The following is a 21,553-nucleotide window of genomic DNA, read 5'->3' as shown; positions in this document are numbered from 1 at the left end:
CAGGCTGGAAGAGCTGAATGGTCCTGTTCTGTTCTGTAAATTATAAACGATCATAAACTGAAATCAAAAATGAGGTTTATTAATTTACTAAATGATACTCTGTTCCCTGAGTGCACTCAAAGTGACAAACGTCTGAAGTGCATGGCAACAAACTAATGTCCTGTGACAAGATTCGAAGATATTTTGCATGTTTCAGCTTTGGTAGGAGAGAAGAAAGAGCGTTGATAGTGGGGGGTTTATAATGTAAGCTTCACTGTTGATATTTGTTACCAATTGTCATTTCATCTGCCTATCCTTCTGTCTGTCTATATACAGCATTGAGCTACAAGTACAGGAGTTGAATGTGACACTGCGCTCGGGAGTGTACAGCTATTTGGCCTCTTTCTTGCCCTGCAGCAAGGATGCCCTGTTGAAACGTCTGAAGAAACTACACCTCAATGATCAGGTAAACAGAATCAAGAGCTAGTGTACAGAATTTGTTTTCTTGCTTTCTAGACACACAACTTTGTCTGGTGCCAATCCACATCCCAGTAAAATACTCAGAGGAAGATAAATGGGGCAAGGATAGTGTCAATCATACAGGTCAGCAGATTCCAGCTTTGATTTGCAATCTTTACTAAGGTAAAGGATTCTAAGCTTCAAAATGCAGCGTTGTACTGGAGCAACTGAGTTGCTGTGCATCCCTGCAGCAGGTATATACAGTCACCTCATTATTAACCACAGTGGTAACTGTAAGAGACCTAAATATTTTAGGCAAATAAATAGTGTCCATTCTCAGCATACTTGCGGAGGGGGTGAGTTGCTGTGTATGACTGGTATTTATGTTATATTGCAGTTATAGTGGGGAGGTGGGGGAGGACATTCTAAGTCCATGTGTCAGTTAGTTGTTGAATGTTGAGCACTATCACTCAGGTGGAAACTATAAACAACATAAAAGCTCAAAACCTACCTCTTGCATCTCTTACTTAATATAAGTTGTGGATCAATGTAGAATCCATCCATCAGGGAGGGATTTACATTAAGAACAGCCCGTTCCAGATATTAGTTCTGTGGAATTCATGCACAGGAACCAGGCAGAGGAAGAAATGTTTCACTCATGACTTAATGGGCCACATAGTCAAAATATGCAAACCACTAATGGTCCATTGGCCATTGTTTCAGTGTCCCAGCATTATTTACAACCAATTAAAATGCATCTCCTATCTACAGAACCTTAGTTTCTCTCAACATTACTATTATTTACCTTTAACCATTATTTACCTTCCCACCAGCATCCACATCCAGAAGATCATCAGATGCCACCTCCAGCGAGATGCCACCACCAGACACATATTCCCCTCCCCTCCCTTGTCCGTCTTCCGCAGAGTCCGTTTCCTCTGGGACACCCCGGTCCACACTTCCTTCACCCCCAACACTGCCCCACGGCTCCTTCCCCTGTAGCCGGCATAGGTGCAACACCCGCCCATTTACCTCCTCCCTCCCCAGTATCCAAGGGCCCAAACATACCTTCCAGGTGAAGTACCGCTTTGCAGAACATCTACGTTCTGCTCACAAAATAGACCCTGAACTACCTGTTGCCCACCACTTCAACGCACCACCCTGCTCCCTGGCCAACATCTCTGTCTCTGGCTTGCTGTAGTGTTCCAGCGAAACCCAACGCAAGCTCGAGGAACAACACCTCATTTTCCGTTCACACATCCTACAGCCCTCCGGACTCAATATTGGGTTCACTAATTTTTGGGCCTAAACTCTCCCATGTCCCATGCCCCAACCCCACACACCAGGCCTTGTTACCACATAGCCTGCCATTACACACCCCATGTTGTTAGTCACTAACAGTCCTCATTAACAACTGTTCACCCTCCCAGCCTGATCGTTAGCAACTCCTTTGGCTGTCCAACTGTCTTTCTCTCTCTTTGGGCTCTATCCTATCGTTTACTCCCTACCCCACCCACCTCCCTATTTTCTGCATATAAACTGACGTTTTCCCAGCCACCATCACCATCAGTTCTGAGGAAGGGTCACCAGACCCGAAACGTTAACTCTGCTTTCTCCTTCACAGATGCTGCCAGACCTGCTGAGCTTTTCCAGCTATGTGTACAGCTAGTTAGCCTCTTTCTTGCCCTGCAGCAAGGACGCCCTGATGAAACGTCTGAAGAAACTACACTGAGCTTTTCCAGCAACTTTGTTTTTGTTCCTGATTTACAGCATCCGCGGTTCTTTCGGTTTTTGTTATTTACCTTTACTATTTATGAAATGGTGTATAAATGGAATTTTCCTACATAAACTTGTCACTCTGTAATTACATTCTTAAGTATGCTATACGGCCCCAGGTTCGCATCTCCTATTACTTCGGGGTATGCTGGTGCTCCAAATAACTCCAGTTATATGTTTTGTAAATTGTCTTAAGTGTTTTCTTTAATTGTACGTGGAATGAGACTGCTAGCTAAATACAAAATATAAAATTTTTAAGTGGGAATTAACTATGTCTGAACATCGAGTTCTGCTTATTTTAATCTTGTTAAATCTGGTGACTACATATGGTCGTCATGTGGAACACCAAAAGGAACTAGACTACAATTTGTTTGTAGGGATAGAATGTGCTATAGCTAACTTTGTGGATGACTCTAATATAGGTGAGAAAGTAATTTGCAATGAAGGAGTAACAAATGGATATGGATAGAATGGGCCAAAATTTGTCTGATAGAGCTGAATATGGATAAGTGTGAGGTAATCCATTTTTGTTGGAAGAATACAAAGGCAACTTACTATCTAAATTGAGAGAAACTTCAAAATACTTTGGTGCAGAGGGGTCTGAGTATCCTTGTGCATGAATTGGTGAAAACTAGTATGCAGGTACAGCAGGTAATAAGGAAGGCAAATGAAATTTTGGCATATATTGCCAAAGAATGGAATATAAAAGGAGGGAGCATAGTTGCAACTGTACAAAACATTGGTGAATCCACATCTGGACAGCTGCACACAGTTTTAGACACCTCATTTGAAGAAGGATATCATTGCATTGGAGGCTGGTCAGAGAAGTTTTACTAGATTAATTCCAGAGGTGAAAGGTTTGTCTTATGAGGAGAGATTGAGCAGTTTAGGAATATACTCACTACAGTTTAGATGGATGAGATGTAATCTAATTGGGGGTACTAAAGGGCATTGACAAAATAGACATCGAGTGGATATTTCCCCATGTTGGGCAGTATAGAACAAGCTGTCACAGGTAGCAGATTTTAAAAAATGAGGAGGAATTATTTCTCTGAAAGGTTCATGAATCTGTGGGATTCACTACCCAGAGCGCAGTGAATACCAGGGCACTGAATAAATTAGGAGGTAGACAGATTTTTAATTAGTAATGGGTAAATGTGTTATAGGAGCAGGCAGGAAAGTGCAGATGAGGCCAAAATAAAGTCAGCCATGATCATATTAAATGGTGGAGCAGGCTTGTGAAGCTGAATTGCCACTCCTGCTCCTAGTTCTTAGGTGTGAAACAAAATTAAACTATGACACAGTGGGTAGTATTCTTCTTTGTCAGAAGGTTGTAAATTCAAACCCCATGCAAGGGACTTGGACGTATAATCTAGGCTGAATCTGCAGTACCTGTTGCACTGTTAGAGATAAAACTGAGGTCTCATCTATCCTGTCAGGTAAAGTGGTCGAACTCCCAGTCTCAATCAGTAAAGAGTTCTCCCCAGAGTCTTGGTGAAGCACTTTGGGATATGCTGAATTTAGGATCGGCAATATAGAAATGCAGATTATTTTCTTAACACCTGTGCTTCCTTCCTTCCTTCCTTCCTTCCTTCCCAGGATGAGCGGTTACGGGATCCAACGCAGAAACTGAAGGAAGCAGTGGCAAGTGTAATGCCAGCACAACTGATAAAATACCAGGAAGAACTTCAAGCACATACACAAGCCCGGTTTGCCAAGTACGTTTACCCCTCAGCCCTCTTTTCCAGTTGTTGCTAGACTAGAAAAGTCATGGTGAATGATGTGCTCTCTAAAAGTTTACTAGAACTCATTGGCTTTTTCATTGTACCTTCTATATTTATCTAAAATTTAGATAGTACCTGTAGTCCCAAACCTTTCATCCAGGCTGTTAAAGCACGAGTTCAAATTTGTGATTCTTTGATAGGACTATAAAGGTAAACAAACGTTTTACCACAGGGAAAACTATGAAGAGAGTCTTTAGACCTCAACCCTATACCCTCAGCATAGTCAGTGGCAGAATTGTCTAAAGAACACCACATCTGATTAGTTCTGAGTCATCCAGATTGAAAGATCTCTAATTTGGTTAATATCAATGTGCTCCCGGTGTTGGACTGGGGTTGACAAAGTCAGAAGTCACACGACACCAGGCTATAGTCCAACAGGTTTATCTGAAATCACAAGCTTTCGGAGTGCTACTCCTTCGTCATGTGAAGTTAAGGGAAGCACACGGGCACAGAATTTATGAGAGAGACAAACCACCACCACCTTATTTTTAATTTTTTTTGTAATTATCTCTCTGCCTCAATCAGATCATATGTCATCCCTTCACTTGCCGTTCAGCTGTGGACACTTTACTCATGGTGTCTCACACTTTTGATTACCTACAAAGACTTGATATTTAGCCCGTCGACACTCCACAGACACACTTTGTACTATTTTTTGATCTCCCTGCCTATAAATTCTGTGCATGTGTGCTTCCCTTCACTTCACCTGATGAAGGAGCAGTACTCTGAACGCTTGTGATTTCAGATAAACCTGTTGGACTAATACCTAGTGTTGTGTGACTTCTGACCTTGGTTAACATCAACAACACCTTTGGTTTACATAGTGCTTTTAATGTAGTAAAATGTTTCAAATCATGATATTATTATCGGACATGATTTGGCACCAAAGCACCTAATGAAACATTGGAATAGGTGATCAAAGAGGCAAATTTCTAAGGGGAGGCTTAGAGAAGGTGAAAGGATTGAAAACGCAAATTCCACTGTTTAGAGCCTAAGCAGCAGAAGGCAAAGTGATCAGTGGTGGATTATCAATATTGGGGCTGCACATGAGGACAGAATTGGAGAGATAGAGATTGTGGGGCTGGAGAAGATTACAAAGATGAGGAAGAGTGAGGACATTGAACTTGAACTTGAATTTTAAACCATGACATTGCCAGACTAGATCTCCCTGTAGATCAGCAAGCAGAGTAATGATGGATGAACGGGACTTGGTGGGAAATAAACTACGGGCAGCAGGATTTTGGATGAGCTCAAGACTATGTGGGGTGGGAGATGGGAGGTTAGCCAGAGTAGTACTGGAATAGCCAAGTCTGGAGTTAACTAAAGAATGAGTGAGGGTTTCAAATGCAGTTGGGCTGAGGCAATGATGAAGGCAAGTAATGTTGTTAAAGTGGAAATATTGTTGGTGATAACTTCACAGATCTTAGCTGAGTTATGAGATGCAGTATTATCATTAATTTGACAAACATAAATGCAGGATAATGGAATTCACCAAGGCTCCTTAGCACCTTCCAGATCCATGACCACTGTTATCTAGAAGGACAAGGGCAGCAGTTACATGAGAACACCACCACCACCTGCAAGTTCCTCTCCAAGTCACTAGCCATCCTGACTTGGAATTATATTGCAACTTCTTCTGTGTTACAGACTCAAAATTCTGGAACTCCAACTCTAATGGCATTGTGAGTGTGTCTACACCAAATGGACTGCAGTGGTTCAAGAAGGCATCTCACCATCCCTTTCTAAAGGGCAGTTGAGGATAGGCAATAAAAGCTGGCCCAGCCAGTGTATCCCACATCCCAGGAATTAATATAAAAGAAGCCCTGGGGCTGATGCCTCTTCATTAACACTGCAGAGTGGAAATGTATTGAAACATGGAAGGGGTGAAGAAGTTGTAAGTGTGCACAGATTAATGAATTGTGGCATCAAACTTAATGTTAGACAGAGGCAGTCATTGCACAGTGTTTTTTCCACTTTGGGGAAGGTTTATGGCAGTGATAATCACTGCCACGTACACTGGGAGGTCCTATAGCACCAGCACCAAGGATGTTAGCACAGTCGCTTCTGGAAGCAGTTGTACCGTACAAACATTGAAAAGCAAACTAAACAAACGTAAACCAGTATTAAATTATGCTGCATATCCAAGTGTTTTTTTTTCCGTTATTCTTTTATGGGATTGGGTGTCGCTGTCATGGCCAGTTCAGAGAGCAGTTCAGCAACATCCATATACTGTGGATCTGGATTCACATCAGATCAGACTGAATCTGACTGCAGATTTCCTTCCCTAAAAGCAGTTTGTAAACAGATTAGATTTTACAATACGATCGTTGCCAAGGTCACCTTTACTGAGGCTAGCTTTCAACTCCAAATGGAATAATTGAATTTAAGTACCACCAGCTGCCTTGTGCAATTTGAGCCCATGTCCCCACGTATTTAGCCTGGAACACTGAATTATGAGTACAATGACATCACCACTCCACTACCATCTCCCCACATCATACAGGCCAATGATTCTTATTAGAAATTCAAGTTAAACCTTTTTCCAATCTCATGCTGTCACAAATCAAGAGAGGTAGGCTATGCAATATGAAGTCCATTTATCTGTCCATGCTCCATGTCCTTAGCAATCCTAAAACAAAAACAAAATCAATCTCAGTATTGATAGCTCCATTGGTCCCCAGAATCCACTGCCTTTTGGAGGAGGTGGAGTTCCAATCTTCCAATCTACCCCTTGTGTGCTAAGTTGTTTCATGATTTCACTCCTGAATAGGTCTAATTTTAAAGTTGTTCCCACTTGGTCTGGATTTCTCCACTGACACAAATATTTTCTCTACCAATCCACTCAAATCCTTTTCGTTTTTAAATCACTTCAGATCGCCCCTCGATCATCTGCCGCCAAGGGAATACAAACTAGTTTTATTTTATCATTTTAAAGAAGTTAATTACATGCTGCAGAATCTTTTAAGCTCAGTGGACTACAGGCCAAGTTTATACATTCTTGTTAATGTAACCCTATAAGCCTAGACATTTTCAGTTGAAATTATGTAAAACCCAAGGCTATCGTAACCTTCCTGAGGTTCAGTGTACAGAACTGAATGTAATTCTCCAGGCTGATAAAAGATGTATACCAATGAACCACAACACTTATCCCACTATATTCCTGCCCTTTTAGGGAAAGGCTACCATTCCACTTATCCTTTTGGTTGTATTTTTGTATCCACGAATTAACTTTATTAGTTACTTTTGCATCTGGATGTTTAAAGATCCTTTTATCCTGATCTGTTGCAGAGTGTTAGCATGTAGTCATTAGTTTATAGCCTTGGAGCTGTGGTGACTTATGGAGTGAGAGAAGCATATGTTCTCTCCTGAGTATTTAGATTTTCATTTTGATTGTGTTGCAGTATGCCAGGCACGCGCACACTGACTGCACAAACCCACTGCATTTCTGTCCTGCTCCCATGAGGGTCATAGACTTTGGTCATGGGCAGTGACTGTGGGCGGATATTAGAACACAGGCAGCGAAAGTAGCTGTTTGTGGTTGTAAGGCAGAAAGCGCAGCAGTGGCATGTGGATGAATGTGGAGGGTAGATACCACTTCCCAGTTCTCTCTACCTCACCTTATTCATGTGTTGGGTATCTTTTCAGAATGGCATCCGAAGAGGACCGAGACAAAAATGGTTCTGAAGAGGAAGATGACGACAAGCCAGGCCGAAGAATCATGGGACCACGGAAGAAATTTCTTTGGAATGATTATGTCAGGTAGGAATTTCATAAGCTGAGGATATCCTTCCTGGAAGTTGTTATTTTTGATTTTGAGGCCTTCATACTGACTCTTAAATTAGTAGAATAACTGTCCTTTCTGGTTCTGCTATTCTTGAAATTTCAAACTAAAATAATTTTAAACACTAGTTCTGTGTCTTACATTTCTTATTATTTCTGTCATTTTCTTTGCCTTCACTGTCTTAGTCTGATTTTAATTTTGACAGCTTGCCTCAGTGGCTAATATCCTGTAATCTTTGTCAGGAGGTTGTGGATTTGAGTTGTGTAACTTGAGTACACTTAACTGGTTGAAGTTGTCATAAGTGTGCCATCTTTCAAGTGAGAAGTTGAACCAAGGCCCTATTTGCCTGGACTATTTGAAGAAGAACCAAGGATTCTGTGTTCTGACAGCATTTATTCTTAAAGCGGCACCATCAGATCCATTGGCCGTACATTAATTTGCTATTGAGAGATCTTGCTCAATGCAAATAGTCTGCTGTGTAACAACAGTAACTTTGTCATGGGCTGTAAACACCCTTTGGGTTTGTTCTTAGGGTATCATAACGTAAACAATAAGAGCACTTGAACATATTCAGCCTATCTACCCCACTCCACTCTTTTTATTCTCATGTGATGTGTGCATCACTGGCTGGCCAGCATTTATTGCCTGACCCTAGGAGCCTTGTAGAATGTGGTGGTGACAATCTAATCCTCTCCTCCATCTTCCTGCACTGTCCTCATTTCCTTAATTCCTTTAGTATCCACAAATGATTGATTCCTGTTTTAAATATGCTCAATGACTGAGCATCCACAGCATCCTGGGTAGAGAATGCTATATTCTGAACTTGGAATTTGCATCTCTTAAGTTCCTTTCTTGATTGACAGCCACCATGGAGAAGTTGATTGAGAGTTTCATTTGGTCACAGCCCTGGAGCTAAGTACTGAAACCCTGACTTCTATTTCCCCGAATTGTGTCTGCATCAATTTTCTTTGAGAAATGGATTGAACTTGAGTTGTGATGCAACCTCCAGCTTGTCAGTGCTCACCATTGTATCCTCATACTAACTAACGGTTACTTGGACTCCTTGACTGAGGTCAGTGAACAGTACACAGGCCGCAGCAGTACATGATAAAGAAAAGAAATCGGGATGCTTGTAATATTAAGTAAGCTGTTTATTTGCATTTTCCCAAATGCTTTCTGCCCTTTTGAGTTTCTGCACTATATTTTGTATACAGGATTGATGGGGCAATTGGTTGCCTCCTGTTCTGTAAAGTCGTCTTCTGTTGCTTTCATCAATGCCCTTATCTCCATCATAAGGTCAGAGTGCGAATGTTCACTGATGATTGCACAATGTTCAGTAGTCCATGTCCGAATGCATCAAGACATGGGCAGTATCCAGGTTTGGGCTGAAAAGTGTCAAGAAACATTCGTGCTACATAAATGCCAGGAATGGTCATTTCCAGTAAGAGAGAATGTAGTCACCACCCCTTGATATTCAGTGGCTTTACCATCATTAAATTTCCTGCTGACAACATCCTGGGGATTATCAGTGATGATAAAGGGAACTGAACTAGCCGTATAAATACAGTGGCTACAAGAGCAGTTCAAAGGCTAGAAATACTGCAGCAAGTAACTCATCTCCTGACTCTCTAAAACTTGTTCACCATCTACAAGGAACATCAGAACTGTGATGGAATAATTGCTACTTGCCTGGATGTGTGCAGATCCAACAACACTTAATCCAGGTCAAAGCAGCCCACTTGATAGCACTACATCCATAAACATCCACTCCCTGCACCACTGATTTTCAGTAGCAGAAATGTGTACCATCTGCAAGATGTACTGCAGAAATTCACCATCACTCCTAAGACAGCACCTTCTAAACCCACAACCACTGCCATCCAGGAGGGTAAGGCAGCAGATGCACTATAACACCACCATCTGCAAGTTCCATTTCAAGCCCCTCACCATCTTGACTTGGAAATGTATTGCTATTCCTTCAGTGTAGCTGGATCTAAATCCTGGAATTCCCTCTCTAACAGTGTTGCAGATCTACCTACAATTCATGGGCTGTAGCAGTTCAAGATAGCAGCTCACCACCACCTTCTCAAGGAGAACTAGGAATGGGCAATAAATGCTGGCCCTGCCTGTGACTCCCACATCCAGCAAGTGAATTATTCTTAGGAAGCAAAGGTTCTATGAGTCTAGTTTTTCGTTCACCATGCTTTAATTTTACCTCTGCCTCCACTCACAATGTCAAAACATCCAAGTTTTTCATATACAGATTTACAAGAGTAGGCTTTAAAAAGCAGTCAGTTGCCAGTTAGATTGATTTGGTACGAGTTGAGATGTTTCACAAAAAAAGGGATTTCTTAAGGTTGGTTCCTCATCATCAGCTAAGAACTATAATTGTTTAATTGCACATTTCCTTACCATAAAGCTTCAGTTCCTCTTCCTGCCTTACACATGCTGTAATTTCACCCACCAACAGACACAGTTGTGCTGTGCCTGCACTGCAGAAGAATGTTACTCCCACGTGGTCAATTTTTCAATTTGCATTAAGCTTTATAATTCAATCATAAAGGATGATAGAAAATCAAATGTTATTTAAATCGAATATAAGGTGGAATTGAATTGCGAAAGATGTGAGGTGTGGCATAAGCTTCTGAGGCAGAAAGTTGTGGGTTCAAGACCTACACCAGAAAATTCAGCGCGGTCCAGGTGACACTCCAATACTGTATTAAGGAAGAGCTGCATTGGGGTGAGATGTTAAGCCAATGTGACGTCTGCCCTTTTAAATAGTTGTGGAAGATTCCACCGCACTTTTTGAGAAAGAATGAGAGTTTTCCCAAGAATGTGTCCCTCAATTAGCATTGTTAAAAACATTGGCTGTAAAGCAAGTTGATTTTCCTGAAGTTTTGAAAGGTGCTATATAAATGCAGGTGTTTTTTGAACATCTCCACACCCTGGCCCGATAACCTACGTTCATAAAAACCAAAAGAACTGCGGATGCTGTAAATTGGGAACAAAAACAAAGTTGCTGGAAAAGCTCAGCAGGTCTGGCAGCATCTGTGGAGGAGAAAACAGAGTTAACGTTTCGGGTCCAGTGACCCTTCCTCAGAACGGACAGAACCCACATTCATATCTTGCTTCATCTCAGAATTTAGTTTTAACTCAGTATCTCAGTGAGATCAGAGATAGTAGGAACTGCAGATGCTGGAGAATCTGAGATAACAAGGTGTAGAGCTGGATGAACACAGCAGGCCGAGCAGGAAGGCTGAAGTTTCGGGCCTAGACCTTTCTGAAGAAGGATCGAGGCCCGAAACGTCAGCTTTCCTGCTCCTCTGATACTGCTTGGCCTGCTGTGTTCATCCAGCTGTACACCTTGTTATCTCGGTGAGATCACATTTTTTAAATGTTCTCCCTTTGTCTCTTTAAGATACCATTCGTTCCACAGTTGCCCCACTTTCCTACCTTCAATGAATAATACCTACCAGTATGGCTAAATAATAAATGTCAAGCTATTCAGACCGTGAGGATATCACAGTTGAACCAGTTCTCTCCTATTTGAGGATAAGGATATCTAGCAGAATTCTTGGTTGATTATTCCCAATTCTCTGGGGTACTATGACTAAGTCTTCAGCTGTACACTCGCTCTAGCTAAAATCAGTTAACTCGGTACAAACTGGGAAAGCATTAATCTGAATAGATTGGTATTGCAGTGTCTTCACGAACTGCAGTATTTGACGAATTCCTTCCAGGGAGAAACTTATCAATCATCTCAGTTTATCTGTTTTCTGTTCACCAGTTGGCAAGTAAAAGTGGCCTTGGATTTGTTTCAGTACACTGGACTGGCACTGCAGTGAAAGCTTATTTGCTCACTTTTTATTTAGCACTACATTCTTGACATATAACCTTGGCAGGGGATGAGGATTTATTGCTGTTTATAAGTTACCTTGAGTATGCGGTGGTGGGTTGCCTTCTTGGGCCACTGCAATCGTTTATAACGGTTTGATGCAACTAAGTGGTTTTCAAGAGCAGTTTTCAAGAATCACCCATGTCAGTGTGACTGGAGTCACATATGGGCCTGACTGAATAAGGCCAGCAGATTTTCTTACCCACAACAAGAATGAACCTGATGGATTTTTGGTACAATCTGTGGCTGTTTTTACTTGTCCTAGTTTTTTTAATTTCCAGGTTTAAAAAATGAATATCAAATTCTCAAACTGAAGGGAATTGAATCTGTGCCCTCTGGAGAAGTCCAATTACCTATTCTACCATACCTACTGCTTAGATCACTAGCATTTTAAATGAACTTTAGCTTTTTTTTTTAGTCTAAGTGACTTTTCCAATTTTTTTTTTGTGGTAAAATGGTCAGAAATCCCCAAACATGACAAACTTTGAAGGATAAGTTCCAGTCATCGGACAGTGATGTGACAAAGGTGTTTAAATTACTGGAAGGTTTTAAAAGTCACTACACAGGTACAAATCCCTCTAGTGGTGGAATCCAGAACAGTGGACACAATTTAAAATTAGAACTAGTCTATTTGTAAGTGAATTCAGCAAACACTTTTCTCAGACTTCTGTCCCCAAAAGGCGCTCAATGCTGGAGATCAATTCAAATATTGAATGCTAAAATTAGTACATTATTGTTAATGGACGGTATTAGAGTTTTGAAACTACGGCAGATAGATGAGTTGACTTGAAGATTAACCATGGCCTTGACTGACTGATGGAATAGCCTTGAGGAGCTGAATGCTTTCTCAATGTTCTTTTTATTTGAGTGTATACCCTTCATTTTCTGCATTTAGATTTTTCTGATTTTATCTTTGTTTAGCTCACTGCTGCTTTTCCATGAACCTGAACCAGTGAAGTTAAATTCCTGTCTTTGTCATTATTCCTGTTTGTGTTGTTCATGTTCTGTCTATCCAGTCTTCTGTCTTTTTCTTTTGAGTCTGTGTTTCTGTATTTACTAAATCTCTTGTACACAGCCATGGCTTCTCTATGCAACACCTGTCTCCCACCTCCACATGAATCCTATAACAGATTGCCCATTAACTACCAGTATCTCTAAGCTGTTCATCACTACTGTTCTTAGCAGATCTTATCTCCAGCATGCATCATGCACTGCACCCTCTTGGAATAGGGTCATACACCAGGAACATCCACAACAGAAAGCGAATATTTAGAGCATCATGGCTGTGCTGGCTCTTTGATAAAACTCCCAATCAATTTCGCTTCCTTGGTCTTTCCCCATTGTCTATGCAAAGGCTGACTGATTTTTTATTGGCAGTTTCCACTTCTGTCACTATTGACGCAATGTTTTCAGCTCCACCGACTGAGAGGAACTGATGAGTTGCATAACTCTTGTGAAAGTGACTATTTTGTGTTTTATTGCTTAGAAAAATGCAGCCAGTTGGAGAGTGCCTGAAGGAATGCCAAACACTACCTCTCATTGAGGGCTCTCATGGCTTTAGTTTAGCAGCTTGGGTACTTCCAATAAGAGCCAGAATTGCAGCACTGCGGAATAAGTCTACTGAGACAGCAAGAAACTTTTTAAAGCCTTCAATTCCTGCTTATAGAGTGATGTGGAGGTGCCTGGGTTGGACAAAGTCAGAAGTCATACAATACCAGGTTATAGTCCAACAGATTTATTTGAAATCACACAAGCTTTCGGAGTGCGGCCCCTTCATCAGATGTAGTGAGAGAGCAGGCCACACACATAGAGTTTATAGGCAGAGAGATCAAAAGAGCATAAAATAGTGTGATTGGAGTGTCAGATATAAGTCTCTGCAGGTGACTAACAATGTTAGACGGTGTGTAAAGTATTTATAAAGTCAATATCAGTGCTGTGCTGTCATGACAATCAGGCAGCGTGATAGGAATATTCAAAAGGTGACATCTCAGGTCAGACACTGAAATATAGGTGTGAGGCTTTGTTCAGAATCTGTCTGAGTTTTAACCTGGAATCAGGTTGGTTTTATTCTAAAAGCTGGATTTATAAGATGCCACGTTGACTGACTGTGACTACAAATTGTGTGCTTTTTGAACAAAATAGAATGTATCTGCAAATAAACAAACATCTGGATGAAATGATTCACTCCATAGATTTATATGTGTGTGGTGTGTGTGTGTCAATGTGAGAGAGTATGTGTGTGAGAAAGTGTGATAACTAATTCAAAACAGTACAAGCTAATTAAGGTAGAGAGATCATAACAATTTATCGAGGCGATGCTGTCAAAAAAGGACACTAAGGAAGATTTTACAGGTACAGAAGTGTGGTGGGGGGGTCACATGTCACGCGACATAAACTCAAGATCACGTTGAGGCCGTCTTCACGGGTCGGGAACTTGGCTGTCAGTCTCTGCTCGGCAATTCTGCATTATTGTGTATCTCGGAGAATGCCTTGGAGGAGATGCTTACCCAAAGATCAGAGGCTGAATGTCCTTGACTGTTGAAGTGTTCCCTAACTGAGAAGGGACATTCCTGTCTGACGATTGTTGCGCGGTGTCCATTCATCTGTTGACGGAGTGTCTGCATGGTCTCGCCAATATACCGTGCCGTGGGGCATGTTTGCCTACAGCGTATGAAGTAGACAACATTGTCCGAGTCACATGAGTATCTCCCATGATCTTGGTGGGTGGTGTAATTGCCAAATATCTGTAAAATTTGCTTACTTTCCTGTTTTGACAGCGCCACCTGGATAAGTTATGATCTCTCTACCTTAGCCTGTACAGATTTGAATTACTATGACACTCTCCCCCTCATACACACCCCTCTCACACCCACCCTACACCCTCATCACCCTCTCACACCCCCATCTCTGTCACAACACCCCCTCTCTCTTGCTCACCCCTCTCTCACATATACCCCCATCTCTCTGTCTCACGCCCCCATCACGCTCTGTCTCACACCCCCATCTCTCTCTCTCTCTCACGCCCCCATCTCTTGTGCACGCGCCCCCTTCTCTTTCTCTGTCTCTCTTGCGCGCCCCCGCTTCTCACACCAGCCCCCCACACCCTCTATCCACGCAGACACAGATCCTCACTTTCTCTATCTCTCTTTCTTTCTCTGTCTCACACACACTCTCTCACGGATACACACAGCCCCCTCTTTCACTCTGTCTTTCCCTCTTGCGTGCACACACAGCCCCTTCGCACTCTCGCGCTCTCTCGCTCTGTCTCTCACACACACTGTCTTGCTCTCTCTCTCACTCACACACACACAGTTTCTCAAGCTCACACACACATACACAGACCTCTCTCACACGCGCACGCTCTTGCTCGCACACACTCACAGACAGTCACTCTCTGTCTGTCTCTCTCTCTCTCTCTCTCTCTCTCTCTCTCTCTCACACACACACACGCACACGCACGCGCACACGCACACACACACACACACCTGTGTGGTGAATCATTTCATCCAAAATGTTTGTTTATTTGCAGAGACATTTCATTTTGTTCAAAGAACACACAATTTGTAGTCACAGTCAATCAGTGTGGCATCTTATAAATTCCAGCTTTCGGACTAAAACCAGCCTGATTCCAGGTTAAAACTCAGACAGATTCTGAAAAAGCCTGACATCTACATTTCAGTGTCTGACCTGAGATGTCACCTTTTGTACATTCCTATCGCATTGCCTGATTGTTATAACAGCACTGACATTGACTTTATAAACACTTTACACACTGACTAACACCTTTAGTCACCTGCAGAGACTTATTATCTGACACTCCACTCACACTATTTGTATGACCTTTTGATCTCTCTGCCTGTAAACTCGATGTCTGCGTGTCCTGCTATCTTGGTGCACTTGACGAAGGGGCTGTGCTCTGAAAACTTGTGAGATTTCAAATAAACCTGTTGGACTGTAACTTGGTGTCGTGTGATTCCTTCTTATAGAGGACATGTGATCACAGAAATGGGTAATTGGAGATATAGATGACCGTATGTTGTGTTGGGACACTGGACTTTTATCTTTGACACGTGAGTTCAAATCCATTGTAACAGAAGTAAAATTTGCAGATGGTGGAGCCCTGAAATAAAAACAGAAAATGCTGGAGAAACACCATGGGTCTGGCAGCATCTGTGGAAGAGAAACAGGGTTCACGCTTTCAGTGCCATGACTTTTTCAGAACAAGAGGTACCATGGCTTTTGAAACATTAACTTCCTTTCTCTCACCACAGATGCTGCCAGACCTGCAGGGTTTCTCCCATGCTTTGCTTTTATTTCAAGTCCATTATACGCAGATGTAATGGATGTTTCTCACCGGACTGAGTTCAGCCAGCCTAGCCCCTCAGTTCCTAATAGGCATAGGCCCAATATCAACCTCTCATGTTTTGGTCTAAGTCCGTCATCCTGGTTAACAAAGATGGTGTCAGCAGCTGTTCATGTTCTGAAGTTCTGAACACTATGCATTTTATCAAATCGGCCTGGGTAGAGTTTTCTTCCACAGCTCTGGCTCAGTGGTAAACCCCCTCTTTGAGTCAAAAGATTGTGGGTTCAAATCCCATTCCAGTAACTTGATCAAAAAAAATTTCCTGGCTGACAATCCAGTGCTGTACAGAGGGAGTACTGTACTGTAAAAGGTGCCATCCTTCAGATGAATTGAAGCCACAGCTGGCCTCTCAGATGGACACAGAGATCTTATAGCACCATTCAGAGAAATGCAGAGAATCCTTCCTGGTGTCTTGGCTGGTATTTATCTCTTAGCTAATATTATTATTCAAATTATCTAGTCATTCACAGAATGTTGTCTATGCTGCAACCTGTTTTGTTTCCCGCATTACAGCAATGATGACACTTCAAAAACGCTTCATTGGTTTTGGGAAGTCACAAAAAGGTGCAATTTCCTGCTTATGTTTTCTCTCTGACTGGTCGCTTTTGAATTCTAAGGTTAATTTTCCGTAGGCATGACACTTTGGAAAGGAGGTCAAGACTTTCGAGATGGTGCAGAGGATTTTATATAATACAATACAGCACAGGAACAGGCCCTTCGGCCCACCGAGCCTGAACTAATTTCTGTCCTTATTTTGACATGCTGCTTATTGCCCATATGCGGTTTCTATCCCCTTGTTCCCCTCCTGTTCATGTGTCTATCAAGATGCACCTTAAACATTGCTAATGTGCCTGCTTCCACCACCTCCACTGTCAGCGTGTTCCAGCCACTCACCATCCTGTGTGTGAAAAATTTTCCCTGCACTTCTTCCCTTAACTTTTCCCCTCCTCACCTTGAACTTGTGCCCTCTTGTAGTTTCTACCCTGGGAAAAAGCCTCTGACTACCCACCCTATCTATGTCTCTCTTTATTCTTTCAGGTCACCCCTCAGCCTCCATCATTTCAGTGAAAACAATCTGAATTTATCCAACCTGTCCTCATAACTAAAGCCTTCCAGACCAGGCAACATTCTAGTAAAACTTCTTTGCACTCTGTCCAAAGCATCCACATCCTTCTGGTGGTATGGCAACCAGAACCGCATGCAATTTTCCAAATGTGACCCAACTAAAGTTTTATACAGCTGTAACGTAACTTGCCCAAGCCAATGAAGGCAAGCGTGCTGTATGCCTTGTTGACCACCTTATCCACTTGTGTTCCAACTTTCAGGGATCTGTGGACCTTATACCCAGACCCCTCCATATGTTAATGTTGGGTTCTGCCATTTATTATACAATTTACACCTGAGTTTGATCTTCCAAAATGCATCACCTTGCATTTGTCTGGATTAAACTCCATCTGCCATTTCTCTGTTCAAGTCTGCAATCTATCTATATCCTGCTGCACCCCTTAACAATCCTCCTCACTATCTGCATTTCTGGCAATTTTGTGTGATATGCAAACTTACTAATCAGACCACCTAAATTTTCCTCCAGATCATTTATATATATATATATTGCAGACAACATAGGTCCCAGCACTGCTCCTGCAGAACACCACTTGTTGCTGATCTCCATTCTGAAAAGTACCCTTCCGCTCCTACTATATCTTCTATGACTAAGCCAGTTTTGTATCCATCTAGCCAGCTCACCCAGACCCTGTGTGATTCTACCTTTTGTATCAGCCTGCCATGAGGTCCCTTATCAAATGTCTTATGAAAGTCCATGTGGACAACATTTTATTCACAGGGCTTCAGTTGTGTAAACGAGAAAAGGTTTTTTGCTGACTTTTTTGATGTCCTGTACGTTTGCAGTATTTTCCCAATCATCTCTTATCTGGACTGAGTGTTAGAAAGGCCTTTAACCTTGGAATGTACCTGACCTCCTCTCTCACTTCTCTCCAGCAGGGACCTTCTGGATAGCAATTAGCCAATCAGGATAAAGAATTTCCCTGAAGTCAGCTGACGGCCAGTTTGATGAACTGTTCTGATCTGTAAAGCTCAGTACCCATGCTGTGCGGTACAGTTGGGCTACTGGGGAAAATGGTGGAATTGTCACAATATTTGTCAGTGGTTTCAAAGAAATACTGGGCCTTAAGCTGGGAGACTGTGCCTTGAATGATGACCACAGTTATTAGTTGTGTGAGATATAAGAAATAAACTTGTTTCACGTAATTTTTGGTAAATTCACAGAACCATACAGCACAAAAGTGAACCTTCCGGCCTGTGCTGTGGCACCTGTATCAGCTGTTTTCTTTTTGAAATATATGATCAGTTCTATCTGAAATTTAACATTGAATCTGCTTACAACATCCTTTTAGGTAAGGGCTTCCCACACTGGGGTCATGAGCTGCTGCAGAGCTCTGGCAAAAACACTCATTCTCCTGGGTTCTTTTCCCCCTCCCATTGTACCCATTCTACCCCTCACAGTTGTCACCACAATATTCAGGCCTTAACGTGTCATCACAGTGGGAAAAGTTTGGGAACACTTTTCGGCAACTCACTAAAATAAAAATTGACTTCATCCACTTCCAACCCTGCTTCTACTGTCTATTATTTTCAATCTGTTCACTCATTATAGATTCTCCTGCCAATGGAGAGTCTACTTGCTCACTCTTGATCAAACTCACTCAAATTAAGACCTCTACTGAGTTCCCCCATAACCTTCTTTGCTGTAGGGAGATCAGACCCATTTCCTTTTGGTTTCTCCACACAACTGAAGCTCATCGCAGTGAAGAAATACCCTCTCTGAGGTCTTGATCTCCTTCCTAAAATATGATGCCTGCAGTTGAAAGCACTTCTCCTGCTGAGACTTAATCTTCTTAACAAAGGCAAAACTTTCTTGCTTTCAAACAGCCTTACCCACTTGTTCTGCTGTCTAGAAAGCGCTCTCTGTCCTTGCAATTGTTGCAGCTGTGTTTAACACTTGAGAGCCTACTGGAGATACAGCATAGCATGAAAGCAAGAGAGACACCCAGAAGTAAATCTGACTCAGCTAAGTTAGGTACTGGCTGTCTGGGTTCTCATGTGAGTTGTCATTTGGCGACAATGGAGGATTGATAATCCATTGGATCTGTACAGCAGCCAAGGGCAACACCTCCAGGAGAGGATGATAGAAATTTGAGATAAAGAAAGTGGAGGCTGTGAACAGCAACCAAGAAAATGTCCAAATTCTGACAACACTCTCTGTTTATCATTGCTGTAATCAGGGACCTGCTGTGTAACCTGGTGAAGATAAAACTAGGATGTTATGAACTGGAACAAAACAAGTCACAGTCAGCAGAGGATTATCTGAAAACATTTATGGAGACTGAGGTGAAACCAATCTGGCCCAAAGGCTGGATGCAGGCACGGTAAGATGGACTGCGTTTTACAGTCTCTCTACATTTTGAAGAGAAACAAATGATTTGCACAATGACAGATGCTTGAGTATTAGTTTCATTCATTTAGCATTTTGTTCCTTTCTGATTGCATTTTAATCATTCTTCCCCCAGCCCAAGCAAGGCCTTTTCTGGAATGACAGTGTAGCTGTTCAGAGGGCTAATCAGAACCCCTTTCCAGCCAGAGACACTGGCTAGCATTGAGTACATGGATTTCCATCTCAAGCTACAGCAGCCATGGCACAGTGGGTAGCTTGCTATCTTCTGAGTAATCAAGATGTGGGTTCAAATATTCAGAAGCTTGAGCTCAATCTAAGCTGACTCTGAAGTGTTGTACCAAGAAAGTGCTGCATTGTTAGAGGTGCAGTGAAATGTGAAACTGAGGTCCCGTCTGCAGTCTCCAGTGGATGTAAGAGATTCCATAGCTTTACTTGGAAGACTGGAGTGACCCCGCCCCCCCCCCATCCAACCCCAAAGAAACATATCCTGGACAATATTTATCCCTAACCATGTCAGTAAACAGCTTATCTTGTCATTATCTCATTAATTATTGATGTTTGTGAGATTTTGCTATGTGTGAATTCACTGCCGCATTTCCTACATTACAACTGTACCTGTACTTTAAGAAGTACTTCATTTACTGCAAAATGCTTTGTAACTGCCGGGGGATATGAAAAGCGTTATAGAAATCAATGTTTTTTTAAATATGTCTTCTGGCTCTCTTTAACGAAGCTTGAGGTGGCCTCTGTTCATGAATGTCCTTGTATGAGAGGAAGTATCTGGGCCAGCTCTTAGCCTCTTCAGTTTCTCCCCAGAACATAATTTAAAATGTTGTACACTGGTGAGCGCACTGCCTCAATAATTTACAACTTCCATTTACAACTCAAGCATCATTTCTTTGAGCTGGGTAGCTCTTTAAAACTAACAGCATCTGCAGCATGAAATAGGTCAGTATTTGACATACAATTTCTGTAGAACAATATGTTGCCTCTGGCATGTCATTGGACCAGGAATAAAGCTGGCTGACCACTTCCTGAGATCCTTCAAAAATGGCAGGCCATGCATGAGAAGGTATTTTGAAAGGCTGTGGTTGTGGCACAAGGGTGTTGACAGAGCAGCTTGAACAACAGGCACCAACACTGCCCCTCCATCTCTCTGCCCACCCCTCTAAATTGGCTGAAGAATTGTAGTTTGGGTTTTGTGTCTTCAGTTTCCCAAGAGGTGAGCTCCTGCCCACCTTAGTTCGACATTCAGGTGAATTGGTGGGAGGCAAAGATATGAGTGAATGGTGCAAAAGAGGAAACATTTGAGGCAAGTTCAGCATTTGCTCCTGCTGTGAAATTTGACCAGATGAATGAAGTGGCGTCATAGGAATCCCTATCAAACCTTCTCGATCTAGAAACACTGGGTCCTGACAGATCTGAAACGAATCATTGACCTTACAGTTCAGAAGGGCGCCATACAGATCAATGGATAGTGATTAGATAGCCTCATTCTCCCACCCTGCAAATGGTTTCAAATATTTATCTGGTTCCCTTTGGAAAGTTACTATTGAATCTGCTTTCACTTCCTTTTGAGGCAGTATGTTCCAGGTCATCATAACTAATTTAAAAAGATGTATCTCCCTGTTGTCCCTCTTGTTCTTTCGACAATTATTTTAACTCAATTTAAGTCAGTTTTCTGATTACTGCCCCGTCCACCAATAGTTAACTTTACTCCTCTCATTATCTTGATGATTCAAAGATTTATTTTCTTATAAAGACAGGTGTTTTTAAAGGCTGTTGAGCAAAGCTGTGGTCTGCTCAAATCCACATTGCACCTGCCTTCTCAACAGGGAGATTTCAGTCTCCACAGCTCCCAATGTGCCGAAATGGGTTGTAAAGGAAATTGCGGCACAATAATCAGTAGGTCCTCGAACACTGCTCCACAGGGATCCCAGCGCTGGGGGAAATATACATCAAATATCTTCGAACAGTTACACAGCCCTGAGAACATGGAAGCTGACAGCAAAACCAGGTTGAGAGGCACAGAGAATACTGGTAT

At 42.2% G+C, this 21,553-nt stretch overlaps 1 protein-coding gene across 3 annotated transcripts in view; it reads left to right on the top strand.

The window, feature by feature from the left end:
• Positions 1-21,553, top strand: part of LOC109913794 (ubinuclein-2) — a 79,324-nt gene that overhangs the window by 26,255 nt on the left and 31,516 nt on the right. For all 3 annotated transcript variants that reach the window (XR_007265692.1, XM_020513342.2, XM_048617629.1), the window contains exons 8-11: positions 316-445; positions 3,814-3,932; positions 7,644-7,757; positions 19,340-19,483. Coding sequence is in view for 2 of the 3 variants with exons in the window: in XM_020513342.2 (XP_020368931.2) it covers positions 316-445; positions 3,814-3,932; positions 7,644-7,757; positions 19,340-19,483 (507 nt within the window). In the remaining variant the exon portion in view is untranslated. The remainder of the gene's footprint in view (positions 1-315; positions 446-3,813; positions 3,933-7,643; positions 7,758-19,339; positions 19,484-21,553) is intronic.

The sequence above is a fragment of the Rhincodon typus genome, chromosome 37 (assembly GCF_021869965.1).
Source record: "Rhincodon typus isolate 14 chromosome 37, sRhiTyp1.1, whole genome shotgun sequence".
NCBI lineage: Eukaryota > Metazoa > Chordata > Chondrichthyes > Orectolobiformes > Rhincodontidae > Rhincodon > Rhincodon typus.
This window is presented reverse-complemented; position numbering and strand designations above follow the sequence as displayed.